Consider the following 18,871-nt stretch of genomic DNA (forward strand, 5'->3'; position numbering starts at 1 on the left):
AGGATGTCCCTATGCTCTGAAGAAGATCCTTTGGTTCCTTAGAACCACTTCCCCAGGCCCCAGATGCCTGGACCTTAGTGACCTGCTCCATATGGATGAGTGGAGTTCAGGTGATAACTGAATCAATCCATTGAAAAGCGAAGAGGGGGCCAGCGCACTGGCAGAATCAAGCCAGCCTGAGCCCATCAGTTCTTTTTAGGTACAGTTTATAAATTAAATGGCTTCTTCATTATAGATGAAACTTACACTAGTCCCAATGTACCTGACTAAAAGATTTTTTTTTCAACTGACTCAATTTAGCAAGTACTTCTTCAGCCTCTGGAGTGAGCTAGGCAATCTATAATAAATTGGAGACGCAGAATAAATGTCCTCATTCTGTAATCTAGGAGTCTAAGGATACTAAGATTGAATGTGTGAGAAACAAATTCCATGAGGGCAGCCATAGACAATAGCCATAGTAACAGGAATGTTGGGGAAAGGAGGGGTTAGTCGGCTGTGAGAGCAAGATGGCTGCCAAGCCTTGCTAGAAAGGATAAGGAGATATCAAAGAAGTGCAAAGGACTTTTGGAAAGGAGGCAGGGCATGGGCAAAGCCATATACATCAGACAGGGCACTGGTTGGGAATGATGGTAGCTCTCTCCATCCAACTGAGATGTGTTAGGATGAGTGATGCATACCGAAAGCATCTCACGTAAGTAAGGCAGTACAATATGAACACTACAGACATCTGGTGTGGCCCAAACTACTTGTCTGTGCATGTCTTTTTAAACTATTGTTTCTAAGGTTCTTTAAATGATAACAAATTGGAATAAATGTTTTTTTTAAACATCAGTTTATCTTGTATTTTGTTTTGCTTTGTTTTCACATTTACAATCGGCAGATGCTGTCATAGAGTAATTTTAGAGCCTTCAAAAGGATTCATTTGGGAAAACTGTCTTAATAATCAGGTGCCACCTTGCCTGGAGTGTCTGCCACTCCAGGGAATGTATGCTGTGAAATTCTGACTTTGGGGCTTGGGCCGTGGGTGTTGATAATATCCCAGAGGGCCTTGCCAAGGGTCCCATTAAAAACATGCAGGCACAGGAGCCAACATCTGGCCATGATAAGGCCTCTCAACACCCTGGCTAATGTGGATTGGCCTTGGGCCACAGCCACCTTTGTGCTTCTCACAGATCCTGCAGAGCACGCTCTTTACCTAGACTTCCTTAGCCTCTCCTTTGTATCATGACCACTTTACATGGAGGAGCTTTATAAAAGCCAGACCAACAGAAGAGCACTGAGCCACGTAAAGTCATCAGTTCAGAACCTGGGAAGTGCTCAAGAATTGAGTACCAGGAGCTGAGTAAGGAGGTTACAGGATCCCCGGGGAGTCACTGCAGTGCTGCAGGAGGCACATGAAATATCCTGTAACATGTATGATGGTCCCTCATTACAAAGACTTATCCAGTCCAAATGTGCAACTGTGGAGAAACCCTGGTGCAGATATTTGCTTTGAAGAGACCAGAATCTGTAACTTTTATTAGATTCTCAGAGAGGTCCAAGAACCCATGGAGCTTAAGGGTTATTAACAAAGAGGCTGGAAACAAGATTCCAGAGTCACCTAGACCTGGTTCAGATCTGCTCACAGAGCATGCTGAGCAACAGTCCTTGCAGCCCTCTCAGCCTCAATTCCTGTGGGTGGCTTGGGGGCTCCCTATTTCAGAGGAATAGGGGAAGAGGGATGGGGGAGGGAAGGTGGCACTGGGAAAAGAGGAGGGAGGTGGGCTACAGCCAAGATGTAATGTGAATAAATAAATAAATAAATAAATAAATTAATTAATTAATTAATAAGAAAAAATAGTGTTGTCATAAGGTTTCAATTATCTCATGCACCGAGACAGTCTAAGCATAATGACTACACAGTAGAAACTTATTAATATCTTATTAATATTTTAATGCTCTTATTCATTTCTAGAAATCTGATTTTTGGGGTCAGAATAGCATAGCGAGAGCTCATGCCTCTTGTTGTCACTGAAGGATGAGGCAGAAGGATTGAGGTGAGTTTGAGGCTAGCCTGGGTTACATAGTGAGGCTCAAGTCAGCCTGTTCTACGGATCTTGTCCCAAAGCAGAACAGGCAGATAAGCAAGGCTAGCTATGCTGATACCCTTTGGAAACCAACTAAAGAAAATGATCCTCTACCTGGACACCCTTATGTAGTGGGAAGTAATATTTACATCACAAGGTCATTGTAAGACATGATTAGAAGACTCCACACAAAATGCCCCCACACATATTCTGCAAAAGCAAGATGTAATACTTATGTATCTGGTCTCTGAGCCCTTGATCCCTCCTTTTATGATAAGTGGTTAGGGCTGATAACTTCCTAATCCATTCCTGGCACAGGCAAGAGAGAGACTTATATGTCATATAAGCTTTTCATGTCCCCACTAATGTATCCTGAGGAAATCACTGTTTAATTTTACTCTCATCTTCCCCCTCTCTTCAACACTGTTGTTGAAGGCTCTGCTGAAAATAAATTAGGAATGAAAGATTTCCTTGGTCTTTTAAATTATTTATTTATTAACGTTGCTGTAAGCATGTATGTGCATGATCCATGTATATGTAAGAAGCATACATACCATGACACACATGTGGAGGCCAGAGGACAGCTTTGTGAAGTTGGTTGTCTCCTCTCACCTTTTCTGTGTATTCTCGGAACTGAACTCATGTCATCAGGCTTACATGGCAAGTGCCTTTACCCTCTGAGCCATCCTGCTAGCCCAAGATTTCTTTCTTTGAAAAGTATAAGCCCGGCCCAGATTGTGATGAAGCAAGTACCCTAATATTACTAACTAATGTCCTTGGACATTTGTATTTACTTATATGAAGTTGTGGTTTTTTTTTACTCCGATGCCAAAATATCTGTCTTAATAGAAATATTAATTTCTTTAATTAATACAGATATTAATATAAAATGTCACAGAAATCCAATTTTTAGTGAAATTACTTAAAATTGAAAAGATATGCATGATTTTGATGGATACACTTGAGTTTGAGTAGCAAGTTCTTTGTTGAAGCAACTTTGTGTTAAATGAGGCCTAGATGAGGCACATGTAGTTAGAAGGCCGATCTTCCTCTAGTTTGCTCCCACCCTTGGGCATCTTTTGTGCTTTCCTATGTCCATGCATTCTGTTTATGCCCCTTAGATTTCAATACTGCCCTCTTCCAGCAGACACCTGTGCCACATTGTCTTCCCTGGTTTTGAGCATCTTTTCTTGAAGCAGAACCCCTCTGGGTCACCACTACTTACGTAGCTAGAACATCCCAGTGAACTCAAGACTCGGAATGTTCTGTTCTTTTCCACCTTTGATCTTATCCAGCTGAGACAGTCCTAATACATATGGAAGTGCCTTCTCTTAATAGGTGTTAGATAAATGATGTCTTCTTGGAGCATTATATTACTCATTTGTAAATGGAAGGGGTTGGACAAGATGACCTCTGAGGACCTTTCTGAGCTCAAAGCTCTGTGATGGTATTCTAAATGTTAAGACAACATGGTCTTCCTGGTATTACCATTAATGAAATTACCCATCATTTATCTTATGAGCAAGATGCACACACCAATAGCAACAGGACAGCCACTCCTGCAAACGAGAGTGTGTGGATTTTTATTGTGACCACAACTCTCTAGTGACACATGTGATAAATGTGAATGTCTCATCGTGGGGTGAGTCACCAGACCCATCTTTTTGTTTTGGACTTGACTATAGTAAACATATCCTACTCTAATATATTCTAGATGGCTGCAACCTAGATTGCAACTGGAAAAAAAGCTTGTTAGTAGCTGTTGGTACAAGGTTTTATATACCACTATTTTGTTCTCACATCCTCCCCCTCATTTAAAGTCCTTCTCAGATTCCTTTGGTTTTTATTGTTCCTCTTCCTGTCATGGTGGATGAGGTGTCCTTGAAGCTGACAGACCTCTACAGATCTTAACAGTGGCTCATTTCCTGTTAACAGCCCCAGTATTGGTGTCCCACTCCTCCCTCATCTTTAAAATCTGCACATCAGCTTCCGGCCACATTAGGAGACTTCTAGTGACACGATCCTGCCCAGTGGTCCTCCTCCCGTCATATGACAAATTGGAGTAGATCCAGCTGTCCTTCATTTCTCGTGACTAAACCATTAAGGCAGCGGTTGTTTTACCCATCGCACCATTTCACGGAGGCTTTAATCCCATTCTTCTGTGTGGCGGATTCACAATTGGATAGCAGAAGAGAGGAGATTTCTTTCTCGGTAAATTAGGGTAAAGGTTAAGTGAAGTTCCAAAGCCAGAGGGAGGAAACATTAGGTTCCCATGAGGCAGGCAGGCCTCTGAACAGTTTGTATCTGATTTTACACACTCTCTATTGATCCCACCGCCTTGACATTCTCCGTGCAGCTCTTAAGTGAGCAGGTAACTCCTTTGGGTGGTCTGGTCAATCCTGTGTGCCCAACACCCCATCCGTCAGGTGACGTGTAGGCCATCTCTACATGCTCTCTGGACCGTCAGCTCTCTCTCCTCTTTCTCTGTTCACTAGGGCACAGTTCCCCACCACCTACCTGCTGGTGTGTTAGTCAAAGTCTATCGGCTGGCCCACAGCTTTATCTCTCAGGCTGGATGACTGCCTTCCAGTCTTCACTGTGTGTCTGTTTTGATCATTCCCAGGGAGGTTGTTTTTTTGTTGTTGTTGTTTTGGGGTTTTTTTGTTTTTGTTTTGTTGTTGTTGTTGTTGTTGTTGTTGTTGTTTTTTCACTTTCGCATTTCATTTTGCTCGTTTGAAGTTCCATACCCGATAGAAGTGGTAGAACTCCTTTACATTTACGTGGGCACTGCACGGCTGTAGCCTAGAGACGCTAGGCTATGAGGAGAGAAGGGCCGAAGGGCTAAAGGTCACAAAACCCAAGCTTGAGTGAGTCCTCTGACGTGCTATCGTGACCCTAGGCACGCTATAGTTATACCTCGCTGATTATGTTTGTGGAAAAGTTTTAAAGACATGAGCCTCTTTAACTTGTTGGGTCTGTGAGCGTCACAGAAGGTAGTTAATGAAAGAAGTCTCTGGAAAAGTGCAGTCCTATACCTACCTACTCCTATTTCTGTTCAGTGTATTAACATCAGTATCAGGACAGGGTTGCCAACTGTATCTGGACCTTGTGGCTTTCTGAGTGTCAAGTAGCACAGGCTAGCCACCAGTCACGGCTCTGTAAGCGCTGCGAGCACAGCCCTCCCCCTGTGTCCCTGTGGTGCATCCAAGTTGTCTTCCTGAAAAGCTGCTCTACCTATCTATCAGCCACTGCTGGATGTGTGAGTCGGGGGGGGGGGGGAGGGGGGGGAGGCTTCTGGGTGAAGATGACCACCGAATGAATTGCCTTGCATGGTGGAAAGAGGAATCAGGCTGACTCTCCACATGTCAGGGTTCCCAGTGCTAGTGAGGAATGGTGTCTCTGCTGGGAGACGCTGGACAAAAGTACTTATTAGCCTGAACATCCCAGGAAAACCCTTAACAATTCCCTTTGTCAAGTTTTCCTACAGGAGGTACTAGGGCAAATTGGTCCTTTACCACACACATCTGTGTTTGTTCGCCGACTAGTTGATGAGTAACGTTGTGCTTGAGTTAGAGAAAAGTATAGGAAGAATTTGTTTGCTGCGTCCAATAGAGCTAGCAATGATATTAGGAGACACATTTTGCTGTTGAGCACACAGCTTTTAAGCACATCTCTCCCTGCCTGAGAATGCAAACCCTGCTTTTGAGAGATGGCCACCACCTTTGTTTCTTAACCTCCACTCCTTGAGTCTCAGGGTGGTCTCTGACGGAACAAATGGCAGAAGTGTGCTAAATTCATATGCTTGCCCGACAGAGGCTGAGGTAAAAAAAAAAAATCACAAATGTTTATATTACTGCAGCTCGGGACGCTAAGATTTCTAAAACTAATTCCCTCCACACAGATCACTGTTGATAGTATTTGAGACTGCTTGAAAAGCTCCAGAAACTCTTCCTGCCCTTGAAAATAGATCATCCAAGGTTTACATTTCCAAATCTCTCGTTTTCATACCCAGATTTTTCCTCTGAACAGCTACCACGTCATCACCGTGCTTTCTGGCCTCACACTGTTTTTTCCCCTCTGCCTCAGGATGGCCGTCTGCGAATGAATGACCAACTGATTGCTGTTAATGGGGAGAGTCTTCTGGGAAAGTCCAACCACGAAGCCATGGAGACACTGAGGAGATCCATGTCCATGGAGGGAAACATCCGTGGCATGATCCAGTTGGTGATCCTCAGGAGGCTGGAGAGACCGCTGGAGGTGATTCCATTCTTGACTTGACTTAAAATTGCTCAAATCATCACCAGGATATGCAGACTTCAGGGAAAATATGTCCTAGACAGGCTCTGATGGATATATGAAAGAAACGGGTGGTTGTATGTTTTAGATAGAATAAAAACATGAAAATATGCATATAAAATAAATAATTTATTAAATATCATAAGTCTATGTTTTCTAGGGCTTATTATCAGACATTCTTAGGGTTCTTAATTCCTTTAAAAAAGCATCTTTCTTAATATAATTTTGGTGGTGTAGTAGCAAGGCCCATACCTTAGAAGATTCCTTATTGGATGAATATATACAGTGTTTAATGTGAAGGTTATCTAAGGTAATCTAATCCTATATCCCTCTATAAACCACAGTCAGATACGACAGTCCTAAGTTAAGATTTGATCTGTTGAGCAAACTGAATACTTCATTTTATTAAATAAATGGGAGTCCTATTTCTTTTCAAATATTTGATCATGACTTTTAAATGTTGGAAAAATGTCTACTTATATATGAATCCTGAGTATAAAATAATTCTTAAATGCTGATATAACTACCATTCCCTTTACACAAAATTATAAATAAAATTGGTCTTAAGACAATAATTTATATTGCACACAAAGGATTAAGTATTTAATATTCCTAAAATTACATTAGGAAAAAATGAGTAAGTTCATAAAAATTAACAGAAATATTATTATACCATGCATCATCATATTGGGATAGTCTCTAAGGCCAAGGTATAGATCTATAGTATATAAAGTAAGAGTATATACTACTTACAAAACTAATAGAAAACATTAGTTTTAGTAGTAAGTTCAATGAAAAATTTAAACTGAAAGAGTATCAAAATGAAATATATGTCAGTAAGGCTCCTTGTATCATATGTGGATTACTTGATTGAAAAATCCTCAATTTGCTATTTCCTGACCATGAAAACGCACAGCTAATGTGAGTGCTGGAGGCGTAGAAAACAGAAGTACTTGTTTATCCACTATTTGAGCTTTATTTCTCCAAATGTCATAGGCTCCCAATAAATGTTGCTAAATGAAGGAAAAGCTGCATCTGAGACCTACATTACCTGACAGGAGTCTTGAGTGGCGAAATGGTTGGCCATCTTCCTTTGCTGTATTATCAGCTATCTATTGGGAAAGAGTAACTGTACCTTTTATGCTCTTTTGTACGTAACCTTGTAGATGTTAAATAAATGTAAATTGGCCAATTACTGGAGACTATATATAATGAATGAGCTTGTTTTCCACATGTGTGTCTGCTTAAGTGACAGAGCCTTCATGAATATTTAATGAGCCTCACTTGCGTACATAGTTTGAACGCCCCATCTACTGCTTCCTAGCAGGAGAAAAGGGCCCTGTCTGGTGTTATTTGGCCCTTCCAATGAGTCCACAGATACAAGGAACCCAGTTCCTGCAAAGTGACGTGAAGGACAGCAAGGGGAGGTCTCAATCCATCCTGTCTCACACATCTGTATATTAAAGATTCCTTTAATATTCTCTTTAACAGAGACACATCAACTAAGAGAAAAGAATGGAAAATGCCACTAGGGTGCCATATTCCCCCAGAGGTCAAAAGCTAAAAAGAAAGAGAAAAGAATGAGTACGGTTCTAATAGACTTAGAAATGTCTTTCCCTTGCCTCTTCCGTCATCCCGTGCCTAAAATACTCAGGAATGGCAGTGGATGCATGAGACTTACTAGCTCGTGGAGTTGGGGTACTTTGCTGTCAGCATTTTTCTTTGGTGAGGTATTTTCATCTTTATTTCCATAGTTTGGAGTCCAGTGAGATTGGCATTAACCCATCAGAAGAAAGTATTAACTTTCAGTTCATTACCCATCCTCAGATGTGTCTTGTTAATATGGTTCACCAGGGAATCGATCAGGGATAGGAACTGTTACAAAAAGCAATTTTTATGAGGACATTTAAACAAGATCCATTTTCTTTCCCTAATATTTACATGCTTTCCATGGGGAATGAGCAGGCACTTGAGTCTCAGCTATTGAGAATCTTTGTGGTAGCCATGAAGATTAAAGAGTATTATTCCTCATAAAGACAGAAGCCTAATATACAGCTTATCTTTATTAAATTTAAAAAAAAAAGTCAGCTATCTGATCTCCGGAATCTGCTACACTGTGTCATGCATATGCTGTGCACAGTGTATGCTGTGCACACCTGCCTTTCCATCTACTCTCCCACAGAGCAGCAAGTGCCCTCTGGTCCATAGAAAAGCACCCCTAACCCAGAGGAGGGCTATGCACTGCTCAGGCATCAGAGCAAATCAATTAGTTAGATTTGGCAAGAATGCCAACATAATTGCTGGAACATTATGCTGATATCGAAGAGAAATGAAGATGCTACTTAAGAAAAGTCAAAATATAAAGTTGTTGTTTTTCCCCCCACATCACCCAGTTGCACAAGATAGGTAAACAGTTTTGATGAGAACCTCAGGAAGAATACATAACGAGCTGTGATTGGATCAGAATCACTTTGAACAGAAGCGTGTTTTTCAAAGGATGAGGTTGAATTGTGATTCTGTTTGCGCCTAGAGACTTGGTATTTAGAAATGGGTTATGACCTGGTTTTGTTTTCCCCTTTCCCCCAAACACTCTTCTCCCTGCTGCAGCTCATCCTCGCAGAGGCAGACCATGTTTAAAAATCCATTCTATTTTGTATTGGCCAGGACACTAATGCAGGCCTCCTCCATGACAGCTCTATTTTACAGGCTAGATGCTTTAATTAGGCTGGTTACTGATCAGTTGTTGGGATATTGATTGTGTCATTTATCAACGAGCTAGGAAAGCAGGAAAAAAAATTGGTTTTGTTCTTGTTGTTATTGTTAAGTGAAAACACGAGGCAATAGTACCTCTCCTGTCTGCTGGGACTCTAGCTTTAGTGTAGGAGTCACTGCCCTCCTGTACCTGTTTTGGTTGGGCTGGCAATTCAGCAGCCAAAAGTAACACGGCAAGTGTGGGAGAACCGTGAGAGCCATTCGCAAGAAGCCGGTAGCCTTCTGCAGCTGAAAACAGTTTAATTATTTAGGTTACAGAATAAGAGTGGATGGTTCCGGTATTTTGTGTAGCTAGATACTGAGGGGTTTTGTTTTTTTTTTTGTAACTAAAGAAGAAAAAGTAAAATCAAATGCATTGTTTCGGCCAAATGCTTTCCTGGAGGAGGGAGCCTGGGGAGCAGATCTGTGTTTGCGACATGTGCCTCTCACAAATGGCCAAGGGAAGAGCTATGGAATGACTTCCAAGTCATTTATTTCCCTGAAATCTGTTAGGGAGGCAAATAATAGGAGTGAGAGCAAAAGGCAGCTCGCTATGCCACAATCCGCCTGAAAACCTAACTGAGCTTTCTGCCATCAGCTGCCTCTCTGGCACCTGGAGAAGATGGTGTGTGGGGTGTCATCCCGGATACAGCAGTTTGCAGAAAGCTGTGAACTTGTTTACAGACTGTCAGAATCCAAACAGGAAAGAGAAATACAGAAGAAAAAAGACACCAGGGAACACCACTGTCTGACCCCGTCACCCGCCGTTTACTTTAGCGTCTGGCCAAAGGCCTAGGGTCCACAGTGGGACACAAGCACGGCATTCGGGTGACAAACACTGCTTGTGTTCTGACTCGTCCTAGAGCAAGTGCACTTAGCTGAGGGGAAGAGAGTGGCAGAGAGAGAGAGGAACCAGCTGGTTGGCAGAGAAACACCCTTGGCATGAACTGTATCCTCATATTGACACTGCCACAAGCTGTACTCCCAGATGGGAGAAAATTTGAAAGAAGGCAGTTCTAAGTGGGGGAAAGAATAATAAAGTTAATCCTCTTTTGTGTTGGCTATCAGCACTCATAATCCTTAACACTACAACGTCCGTGCCGTTCATTTCGTATTTTGAAAGATGTTTGAGCTGATAGGGCCATTTTGATTTTCCACTATTGAGGGTATGCACGCCTGAGACTTGAAGGATGATTCGGACAAGGACCACTCTCACACTCTGCTTCAATTGTCCAAGGTGGAATGCAGTTTTAAAATGTCACTTTTGTTTGTGTCCCTTAGGAGCTTTCGGAATGCGGAGGGGCCCCTTGCAGGCCGTGCTTTGAGAACCGTCAAGAAGCTCTGAGCACCTCCAGGCAAAATGATAGCACTATACTGTATCCATTTGGCACCTACAGCCCGCAAGATAAAAGGAGAGGTAAATACTATCCGTTTCCATTCTCTTCAAATAAAGCCCAAAACCTCAAAAAAAAAAAAAAAAAAAAATGGCTTCCACTGAGAGGGAGGAAAAGGGACAAAGGGAAGTTAATTAGGCAAAGTGCAGACTTTGTCACTCAGAGCCATGAGCACTGAGGGTGGGTGAGAGCGCTGACTCAGAACTTGTGAATCAGATTCCTGGCAAGGGCTCCAGTTTAAGTGACAGTTTCTGTGCTTGCTGCCCCAAACATGAGGGTTTTTATATAAAACAAACCACGGCTAGAGAATCAAAGATGGCAAGCTGTGAGTTGTTCGAAGATCTTTTTAATCGTTGAAAGTCACCAAGTCACTTTAAAATTGCATGGGTTTACAAGAAACCACAGCCAGCACGTCCGTGATGTGACTCTATGCTCTATGCTTGGGTCTGAGATGAGAGTGATAAATAGTGGACTAGCACAGCTTGGGGCCAGCGGTGTGGCAGCTGGACTGCTCTTGTTGCCTCATAACATGCTCTCTTATTACCTGAATGGATCACATTTCAAGTAGACTCCTGGGCTTTCCCTATTGTTCTCTCGAGCTTCCCCTCCAGGTCACCAAGAAACTTGTTTTATCTCCCTGCATCGTCTTTCTTTAATAGCTTTTACTTCTTATATTGCAAAAGCAATACATACATATTCATTGTAGAAATTTTTAGAGGAAAGCATTAAAAAGAAAATTTAATATTACTCATTCCTCTGTCTATCATAGCTCCTGATCAATAACATTTTATGTAGATCTTTCAAGTCTTTTCTTCATGCAAATATGTATACATAAAATGAAATGTCATATATATATATATATATATATATATATATGTAATTTCTAAGATTTTTTTTTCCTCAGTTGGTACCACATGATGAACATCTTATATGTCACTGAACGTTCTGTAGCTTGGTATGCAGTGGAGGTAATACACATCATCCCACCAATCCTGTAGTTTTAGACATTTAAGATGTCTCCAAACTGTATGACACAGGAACAAGCCCCAAACTCTGATGCCATTATATCAGAATGGGCTTGTAAATCTGAGATTTCTTGAGCATTAAACTCTTTTATCTGAAGAAGATGTTGAGGTCGGGGATCCCTCTGAAATGTTTCCATTTTAAGTATTCCTCACTGTTTGTTAGACACTATGTTAAGCAATTTACATTCAAATTCAAAGTGGGTTGTATTATTAGCCTCCTTTTACAGGTGAAGAAATAGAAGGCCTGTGAGAAATAATTTACCTAGGACTGTGCATATCTGATACACCCAGAGCCTGGATTCAATTCCTGTCTGTGGCATTTTTGGCTCATCTCAGTCGCAGCAAAGAGACTGCCTAGTATTGGTCCCTTAAAACCATTGAACTCTTTCTCCCTGATCCTAAGAATGCCTATGAAATGCTGACTTTACCTTGTAAGCAGATAAAAAGAATAGCTCAGTGTGCATTGGCTTCCCTTAAGTAAATTGTGTGTTCTTGACAGTTCATAGACTTTCAATTCCACTATCAACAGAGCAGGGAAGGAGCAGAATTTCCCTGCAGAACACAAGGGCACCCTCAGAACTCCACGCTCTGTGTCTGCATTGGAAAAAAAAAAGTGAGTCCTTGGAGCACAAGGGACCACAGATAATCTCTGTCAAGACTCGACATGCTATCTTCCTTCCAAAACACAGATTTGGATAGAGCAGCTTTCATTCCGATGAAACAACAACAACAACAAACAACCCAAAAAAACCCACACTAAACAGCAGCAGGCCAGGCTCCTGCTTCACTTCCAACCCTGACTTTTCAAGCTAGTGTGAGAATCAAGACCTTACCCATCTGTGCTAGAGAATTTCTGAGAATGCCCACAGTGGAGTAGTATGGTGCTCCAAGACTGTAACGGAGGAAGAAGAGGCCGCATCCTACGGGCTTGCTATTAAGCCTCTTAGACAACTAACTACTGTCATTTGCTGGGAAAAGTAGAGCCTACCTGTTGTTAGGTCCCTGTGTGTTTGTAGTACGTCATGGGGTTGCCAGAGTTTGGCTTCTCATAGCATGAACCACTTACATTCTCATGTAACCCAACAAACTTAGAGACTGTATGAGCGTACTAGGCTTAAAATACCACCATGCTTCTTTCATCAAGTCCATTGCTTCTCTTCAGTCTTAACATTTTGCACGTTGAGAAATTCCAAGAGGCCCCGAGTTTCCGAGGCAGCGGAGGTGTTATACGGCGTGGAGACTTGTGAACTGTGATAGCGTGGCCTTGCCACAAGTGATTTTTTTAAGGGCCTCTTTTAGCATAACAAGATTAACTTGACAACATGCAACGTCTAGTGAGGGGAGAAGCTTGGACAGCGAAAACATTAGTTTTCCTCTTCCCCCTTTTCCTCTTCTTCATATGTTTAAGACTCTAGTGTTGAAATACTATGTTCCATCTACTTTTGTAATGAGCCTACAAACCACCCACGGTTTGCTCAGAATTTTATTTTATTTTATTTTTCCTCCTCAAGCTGTTACACAGAAAGGGGGTTGCTAGGATAACATTTGTAAAATTATAACACCAGAAAATTCACATTTGTGTTGGAAAAGTGTTAGCCGAGCCTACTGTAGAAGAAGTGCCATGCTCCAGGACAGCAACCAGGCTGGAGGCTGCGTCCCTGCAACTTTCTGCAAGCTAGTGAGGCTCTGCATGGCCATAAGGTTCACCAACACTGTTTCTCCTGAAGTCATCTGCTGACGGATGGAGCCTCCGCACAATCCGCCTCTAGTGGTGGCCTTTCTCTCCTTGCCCTCCTCGCCTCTGTACTCTTCACCTCAGGTGACAGCTACTTACCCATCGCCCAAATTCTTCCAGTCATCCACTGAGTTAGGTCTTTCCCTACCTCAAATCAGACATTTTCATTTTGTGCCCTGTCCCGCTATATCTGTATTCCCTGAGGGCTTTTGAAGAAATAACAAAACTCCCCTAATGGCCTTGTTTGTAGGAACCTGAGTGGACCCAGCACACTGTAGCAGGAGGCACTCCACAGTGTTGATCTGCTTGACTAACGTTGATTGAACGTTTTGGTGTCAAACACTCTCAGAAAAGCAGAGGCGTGTGCGCAATGCTGCAGTACTGTCATTACCCTCAGGAAGAGTCTAACGCTGGGCTTGGAGAGATAGTTCAGCCTATAAGATCACTGGCTGCTCTTCCAGAGGATCTAGTTTTGATTTCCAGCAACCACATGGCAGGTTACAACTGTCTGTACTTCCAGTTCCAGGGGATCTGAACCTTCTTCTGTCCTCCTAGGTCACAGACATAACTGCACACAAAATCAAATATAAAATCAAACACACAAAAATCAAACAATAAACTTAAAAAAGAAAAGTCTAAGGCAGGGTCATCAGACTCTATACTTGGCCATTGCAGTGTGCAAGCAGAGGGGTATGGCTATTTTCAACAAAGAATTTATCTAAAGGGCAAATTGTGGGCTAATGTCAGACCAAGGCTATAGTTTTCTTACCATATTTAAATCCAAGGTTTCTTGTGTCCATCTCTCAACTGTTCTTGACTATATGGACTCCTCAAAACAAAACGAAAACCCCACAATATATGGTAGTTAAAGAAGGCCATTTAGCTAATAATATCTTGGTCACAAGAAGGCATATTGACATCATTCACAGGTGTGTGTGTGTGTGTGTGTGTGTGTGTGTGTGTGTGTGTATGTATGTGTATGTGTGTATGCGTATTAGGATTGTACCTCATATAGTCAGTAAAATTCAGAAATATTATTGGTATGAAGTTAGAATTCTACACTTGCATACCCAATACAAGGCTTAAAAAGGTGTCAGGGTCAAGAGAACAAAAGTCCATATGGGGTCTGAGTGTATTGCACACCGAGTCAACCAGCATGATATTGGCCTCTGCTTTGCTCATCATTGTAAGAAAAACAGCTAGGACCTAAGAATATGGTAAAAGCTAAAGTAGTGGCTATCAGAAGTCTCTAAAGTACCTGAAAAGAGGCTTCAGAAGTGACAAAGGAGATAAGAAGGAAGTTACCTTCAGTCTGGTTAGAAAAGTAGTGATGACTAGATTGCAACTTGGTAGGTCCATAGATAGCTGTCTCCACGGAAACAGATGATAGAGGTGATTCAGGACTTATTTTATGCTACTAATGCATAAGCCTAAATACTGGTGGGTAAAGACAGGCATCAGAGACATGGCAGCTCGATGATTAAGGCCCAGACAGAGGCTCATTCTTACAACATGTCATAGGTTTTTGGGAGATATTTTGGGAAAGAAGGAGGGAGGGATGAAGGGGGGCAGAGAGAGAGAGAGGGAGAGGGGGAGAGAGAGAGAGAGAGAGAGAGAGAGAGAGAGAGAGAGAGAGAGAGAGAGAGAACACAAGATACATACACTCAAAAACTCTGAGACAGCAATGACATTCACCATAGCAACCTATATCCCATTTGTAGGAACTAGTTGAGGACGCAGAGGCCTGGGAAACGGTACACAGATGTTCGCCAAGTAAACATTATTCTCTTGTCATGAAAGCAGTTGGAACCTAGGTGATGGTGAGGGCTTCACAGAGGAGGGAAATTTCAAGTGAGCCTGGGAAACAGGGTGAGATTCTCACAGACAAGACAGACGTTGCAGTCATTCTCAGCTGAGGTAGGTAAGCCCAGGGCTGTGGTCAGGACACAGCATGTAATCTTGCATGGCTAGTGTACAGTAGGAGATCAAGTCTGCTTAGTGGCCACAGACTTTTATTCTGTGAAGTTAATTTCAACTAACAAGTTAGAGAATTATGTCCATGTTTACCACCACCACCACGGGGATAGACTAAGAGATTGCAATTAAAAAGATCCAGGCCAGTAGAAGAAAGGCCCTGGTGGACCCCATGTTCCTCTTACAAGTAGACTTTGGACTTTGTGTCCACAAACAAGCCTCTCCATCTGTCTCATTGCGACCACCATTGTCGGTGGTAGAGGTCCAGGGGACAGTGCTGTCCACTTTTACTTATCCCGTCTTGTTACTGCAGGCCTGGGGCAGGTTTCCTGCTTCTACCCTCATTGCTAGGGACGTATCAGCTCTGTTTCCAACCCCTCCTTTCCAGAATATTTCTTGGAGCAATTCTTTGCTGGGTGTATTCGATAGAGTTTTCTACCAAACCAGAACAAGCAGTAATATTTATAAATAAATAAATATTAAAGGGGTTGCCTAACATAATTATGAAAGCTGAAAAACCACAAGATCTTCAGGATAAATCAATAAGCTGAGACCCAGAAGAACTCTGAGGTAGAGTTCTAGTCTAAATCTCACATCTGGAACTGGTAAATCTGCCGGTAAGGTTCTCATCCATAGGCCAGTATGCCTGAGAACTCAGAAGAGTCGATATTTCAGCCCAAGTTGCAAAGTCAAAATAAAGGCAGAAACTGATTTGAAGATCTCCAAGCAGAAGGAATTCTCTCCTATTCAGGGAAGGCCTGACTTGGTTCTATACAAGCCTTCAAGATGACATAAGAGCCATCTGCCAAAAGTCTGGCGAGGTCACTCAACAGTTGAAAGCACTTGTGATGATTGACGAGGACCCAGGTTTGAGTCTCAGGCCCACCTGGTGGTACAAAAACACTCACAATTTTATTTCCAGGAGATCCAACACCTTCTGATCTCTGAAGGCATCAGGCAGGCACATGATGCACAAATACACACATACAGGCAAAATACACTCGCCATAAGGCAAAAAATAAATCTTTAAAAAAGCATCTTAAGAGTCATGTGTCATAGAAATGACAGTCTGCAGGATCTAGTGTCCTGACTACAGAGTTAGCGCATTCAAAACAAGCTCTCCAGAACTCCCAGAATAGCACTCAGGGGCACCACACCTGGCAGATAGATAGGTCAACCTAGGTGCTCTTGCCACCCGCAGTTCTGGAGGACAGGCTTTCTCTTAATCTAACTATCAGCGGCAAGTTAGGACCACAATTTATCAAGTATAGATAAACAGTAGAATTTACCTTTATGGAATGATAACCTTCTATATGTTAATGCAGTACTTTATTTTTACACATCTCTGTATAAATAATATGGTTCCCAGTTAAATCTGCATCAACTTCCAGTATAAGCAGTTTGTTTGATTGCTTTGCGACAGAGTCACTCTGTATAGTCCTGGCTGTTCTTGACTTTTAATGTAGACCAGGCTGGCCTCAAACTCCCTGAGACACCCCTGCCTCTGCCTCCCGAGTACTTGGATTAAGGTCATCATGCCATGTCTTCGTAGGCTTCGACCTCTTCCAAACCGACTTTATTTGAGGTTCTCTGATGCGTATACCTCCCTTTCAACCCACCTACCCTAGGTAGGAGAGAAAGAGGTTAATGGGAACAGGAGAAGTAGATCTTTCTGGACTCAGTTCCTGGGGCTGATCCCCCTGGCATAGTTGGCAGAATTTTCACAGAACAGCAATTCAAATAAAGTTGCTGCAAAAACCTGAAATAGCAGCCGGAACCCGGAGCCCTGAAGCATTCTCTGGAGCAGTTTTCTCTAGGAGCATCTCAAAGTGGAACAACTAACAGTCAAGCAATACCAAACCCAAAGGTATCCTCTCAGAGTCTGTACTAAGATGTGTTTCAGCTGGCAAAAACCAAGCCCCCGCACAAAGTGGTGTGTCTTCTAGTGGATAAACATCACCTGTTTTCTCACAGGTCTGTTCCCCATCCCATACTTGTGATCAAAATAAAAACATGTTTACATGCATTATGTATCCCACACTTGGGATCAACACAAAAACATGTTTATGTCCACTACATATCCCCCTTTTTATCAAATAAAATAAACTATATACAACAAAAATGATTATGAGAATTATCCGTTAAAAGTTGCATTTACAAGGACCAGTCCATTTGTATTTGACAATCTTGGAGAAATTATTCCACTATCTATCCCATCCTACTGAGTCCTTTCATCATAGGGTCCAAAGTTTTCCTAAATCATTTATTATAATTTACATTTATCAACCTCTAAACATGATTTTAGCTCTTAAACTAAAGCTTATAGTTATACTATGGCTATCTAGTCTTCAACCCCAGCAGAGACTTAAGGAAATATTATCTAATATGTAGGAAGTACAGGCAGGCAACTTTCAAAAGTATAGATAGGACAGAGAGAGTTGACTGCCTGGACTGTCACACATTTTTCTCTATCATTGGGGCATCTAGTCTTCAGCCTCCCAACCCAAAATATCTGACAGACTTTTTTTGTGAAGCAGGAATTTTGAAGGACTGGCCCACCTAGTCTCTGCAAAGCTGGAGAGCCAATTTCTTGGTGTCATGCTTGACCACAGTTTAGACAGGCAGTCTGCTGTCAGCAGTAGAGATAAGAACAGTTCCTCAGTCCAGTGGCTGTTCTGCCACACTTGTTTCTTTGATGCCCATCATCTTCATTGAAGTAGATTGGAGGTGTTGCCAGGAGCAGATGTGTCTCTCTGTCAGAAAGCTCTTTATTATTAAATGCCGTATTCTGTAGATCTCTGAAGTGTTTGAAGACCATCTATTTACTATCGTGTATAATATCTCTCTATCTATCTATCATCTATCTATCTATCTATCTATCTATCTATCTATCTATCTATTGATTGACTTACCTATCTCAGTATATCTAAATAAATAAGCATTGCTTGTTTTTAGCTATTCATTATCTGCTTAACCTTGAAAACATATACAAGAAATTAAATAAAGCTTCCTCTGTAATTAACTAAATTAGTATCTAACAAGACTACAAATAAGATTTATAGGTGACTAACTACTAACTTGCATCTCCAACCACCCCAAACGGTTTGTAATAGTTAGCTCTCATAATACTAGACCATTATATCATATTTTTAAATGAATTGCATATGTATAATACGTTAATGAAACATTGAACAAAATCTATCAATGTACAATATGTACAGTGCATAAAGCAAAAGTTGAACAAAATAATATTAAATTTCTATCGATCTACAATACCAATGTAAAGTATTTTAGGCTAATAGATTCAATAATCTACCTTTTATTCTATAGTTCTATATTCTTCTCTTTTATCATTCCTTTTTCTCTCCTTTCCTCTAGCACTAGATAGAATAGAAAGATAACCTAAATGTAACCTTTATTAACTTATAACCAACCACTCTAGACAATAACAAACATTGATAACCCACCAAAAACACCTATCCCACATATTGGGATTGGGGATGTCATGTTCTCAAAATTACTTTTTGCTGTCTGGGAATAAAAACATCTTTTGGGTTCCCTTAGGAAAATAAGATACTGGCCAAGCGCTGGAAAAGCTGGTTGTATGTGTTTCTGTCCAGTCTTTTTGGG

The 18,871-nt window shown here is 41.6% G+C and overlaps 1 protein-coding gene across 3 annotated transcripts in view; it reads left to right on the forward strand.

Moving 5' to 3' along the window:
* The window catches only part of PARD3B (par-3 family cell polarity regulator beta), a 982,300-nt gene that overhangs the window by 559,141 nt on the left and 404,288 nt on the right, over window positions 1–18,871 (forward strand). For all 3 annotated transcript variants that reach the window (XM_084778917.1, XM_084778918.1, XM_084778919.1), the window contains 2 exons: window positions 6,153–6,323; window positions 10,395–10,530. In XM_084778917.1, the coding sequence (XP_084635043.1) occupies window positions 6,153–6,323; window positions 10,395–10,530 (307 nt within the window). The remainder of the gene's footprint in view (window positions 1–6,152; window positions 6,324–10,394; window positions 10,531–18,871) is intronic.

This window comes from Acomys minous (assembly GCF_964271855.1).
Source record: "Acomys minous genome assembly, chromosome: 4".
In the NCBI taxonomy this organism is placed as follows: Eukaryota; Metazoa; Chordata; class Mammalia; order Rodentia; family Muridae; genus Acomys; species Acomys minous.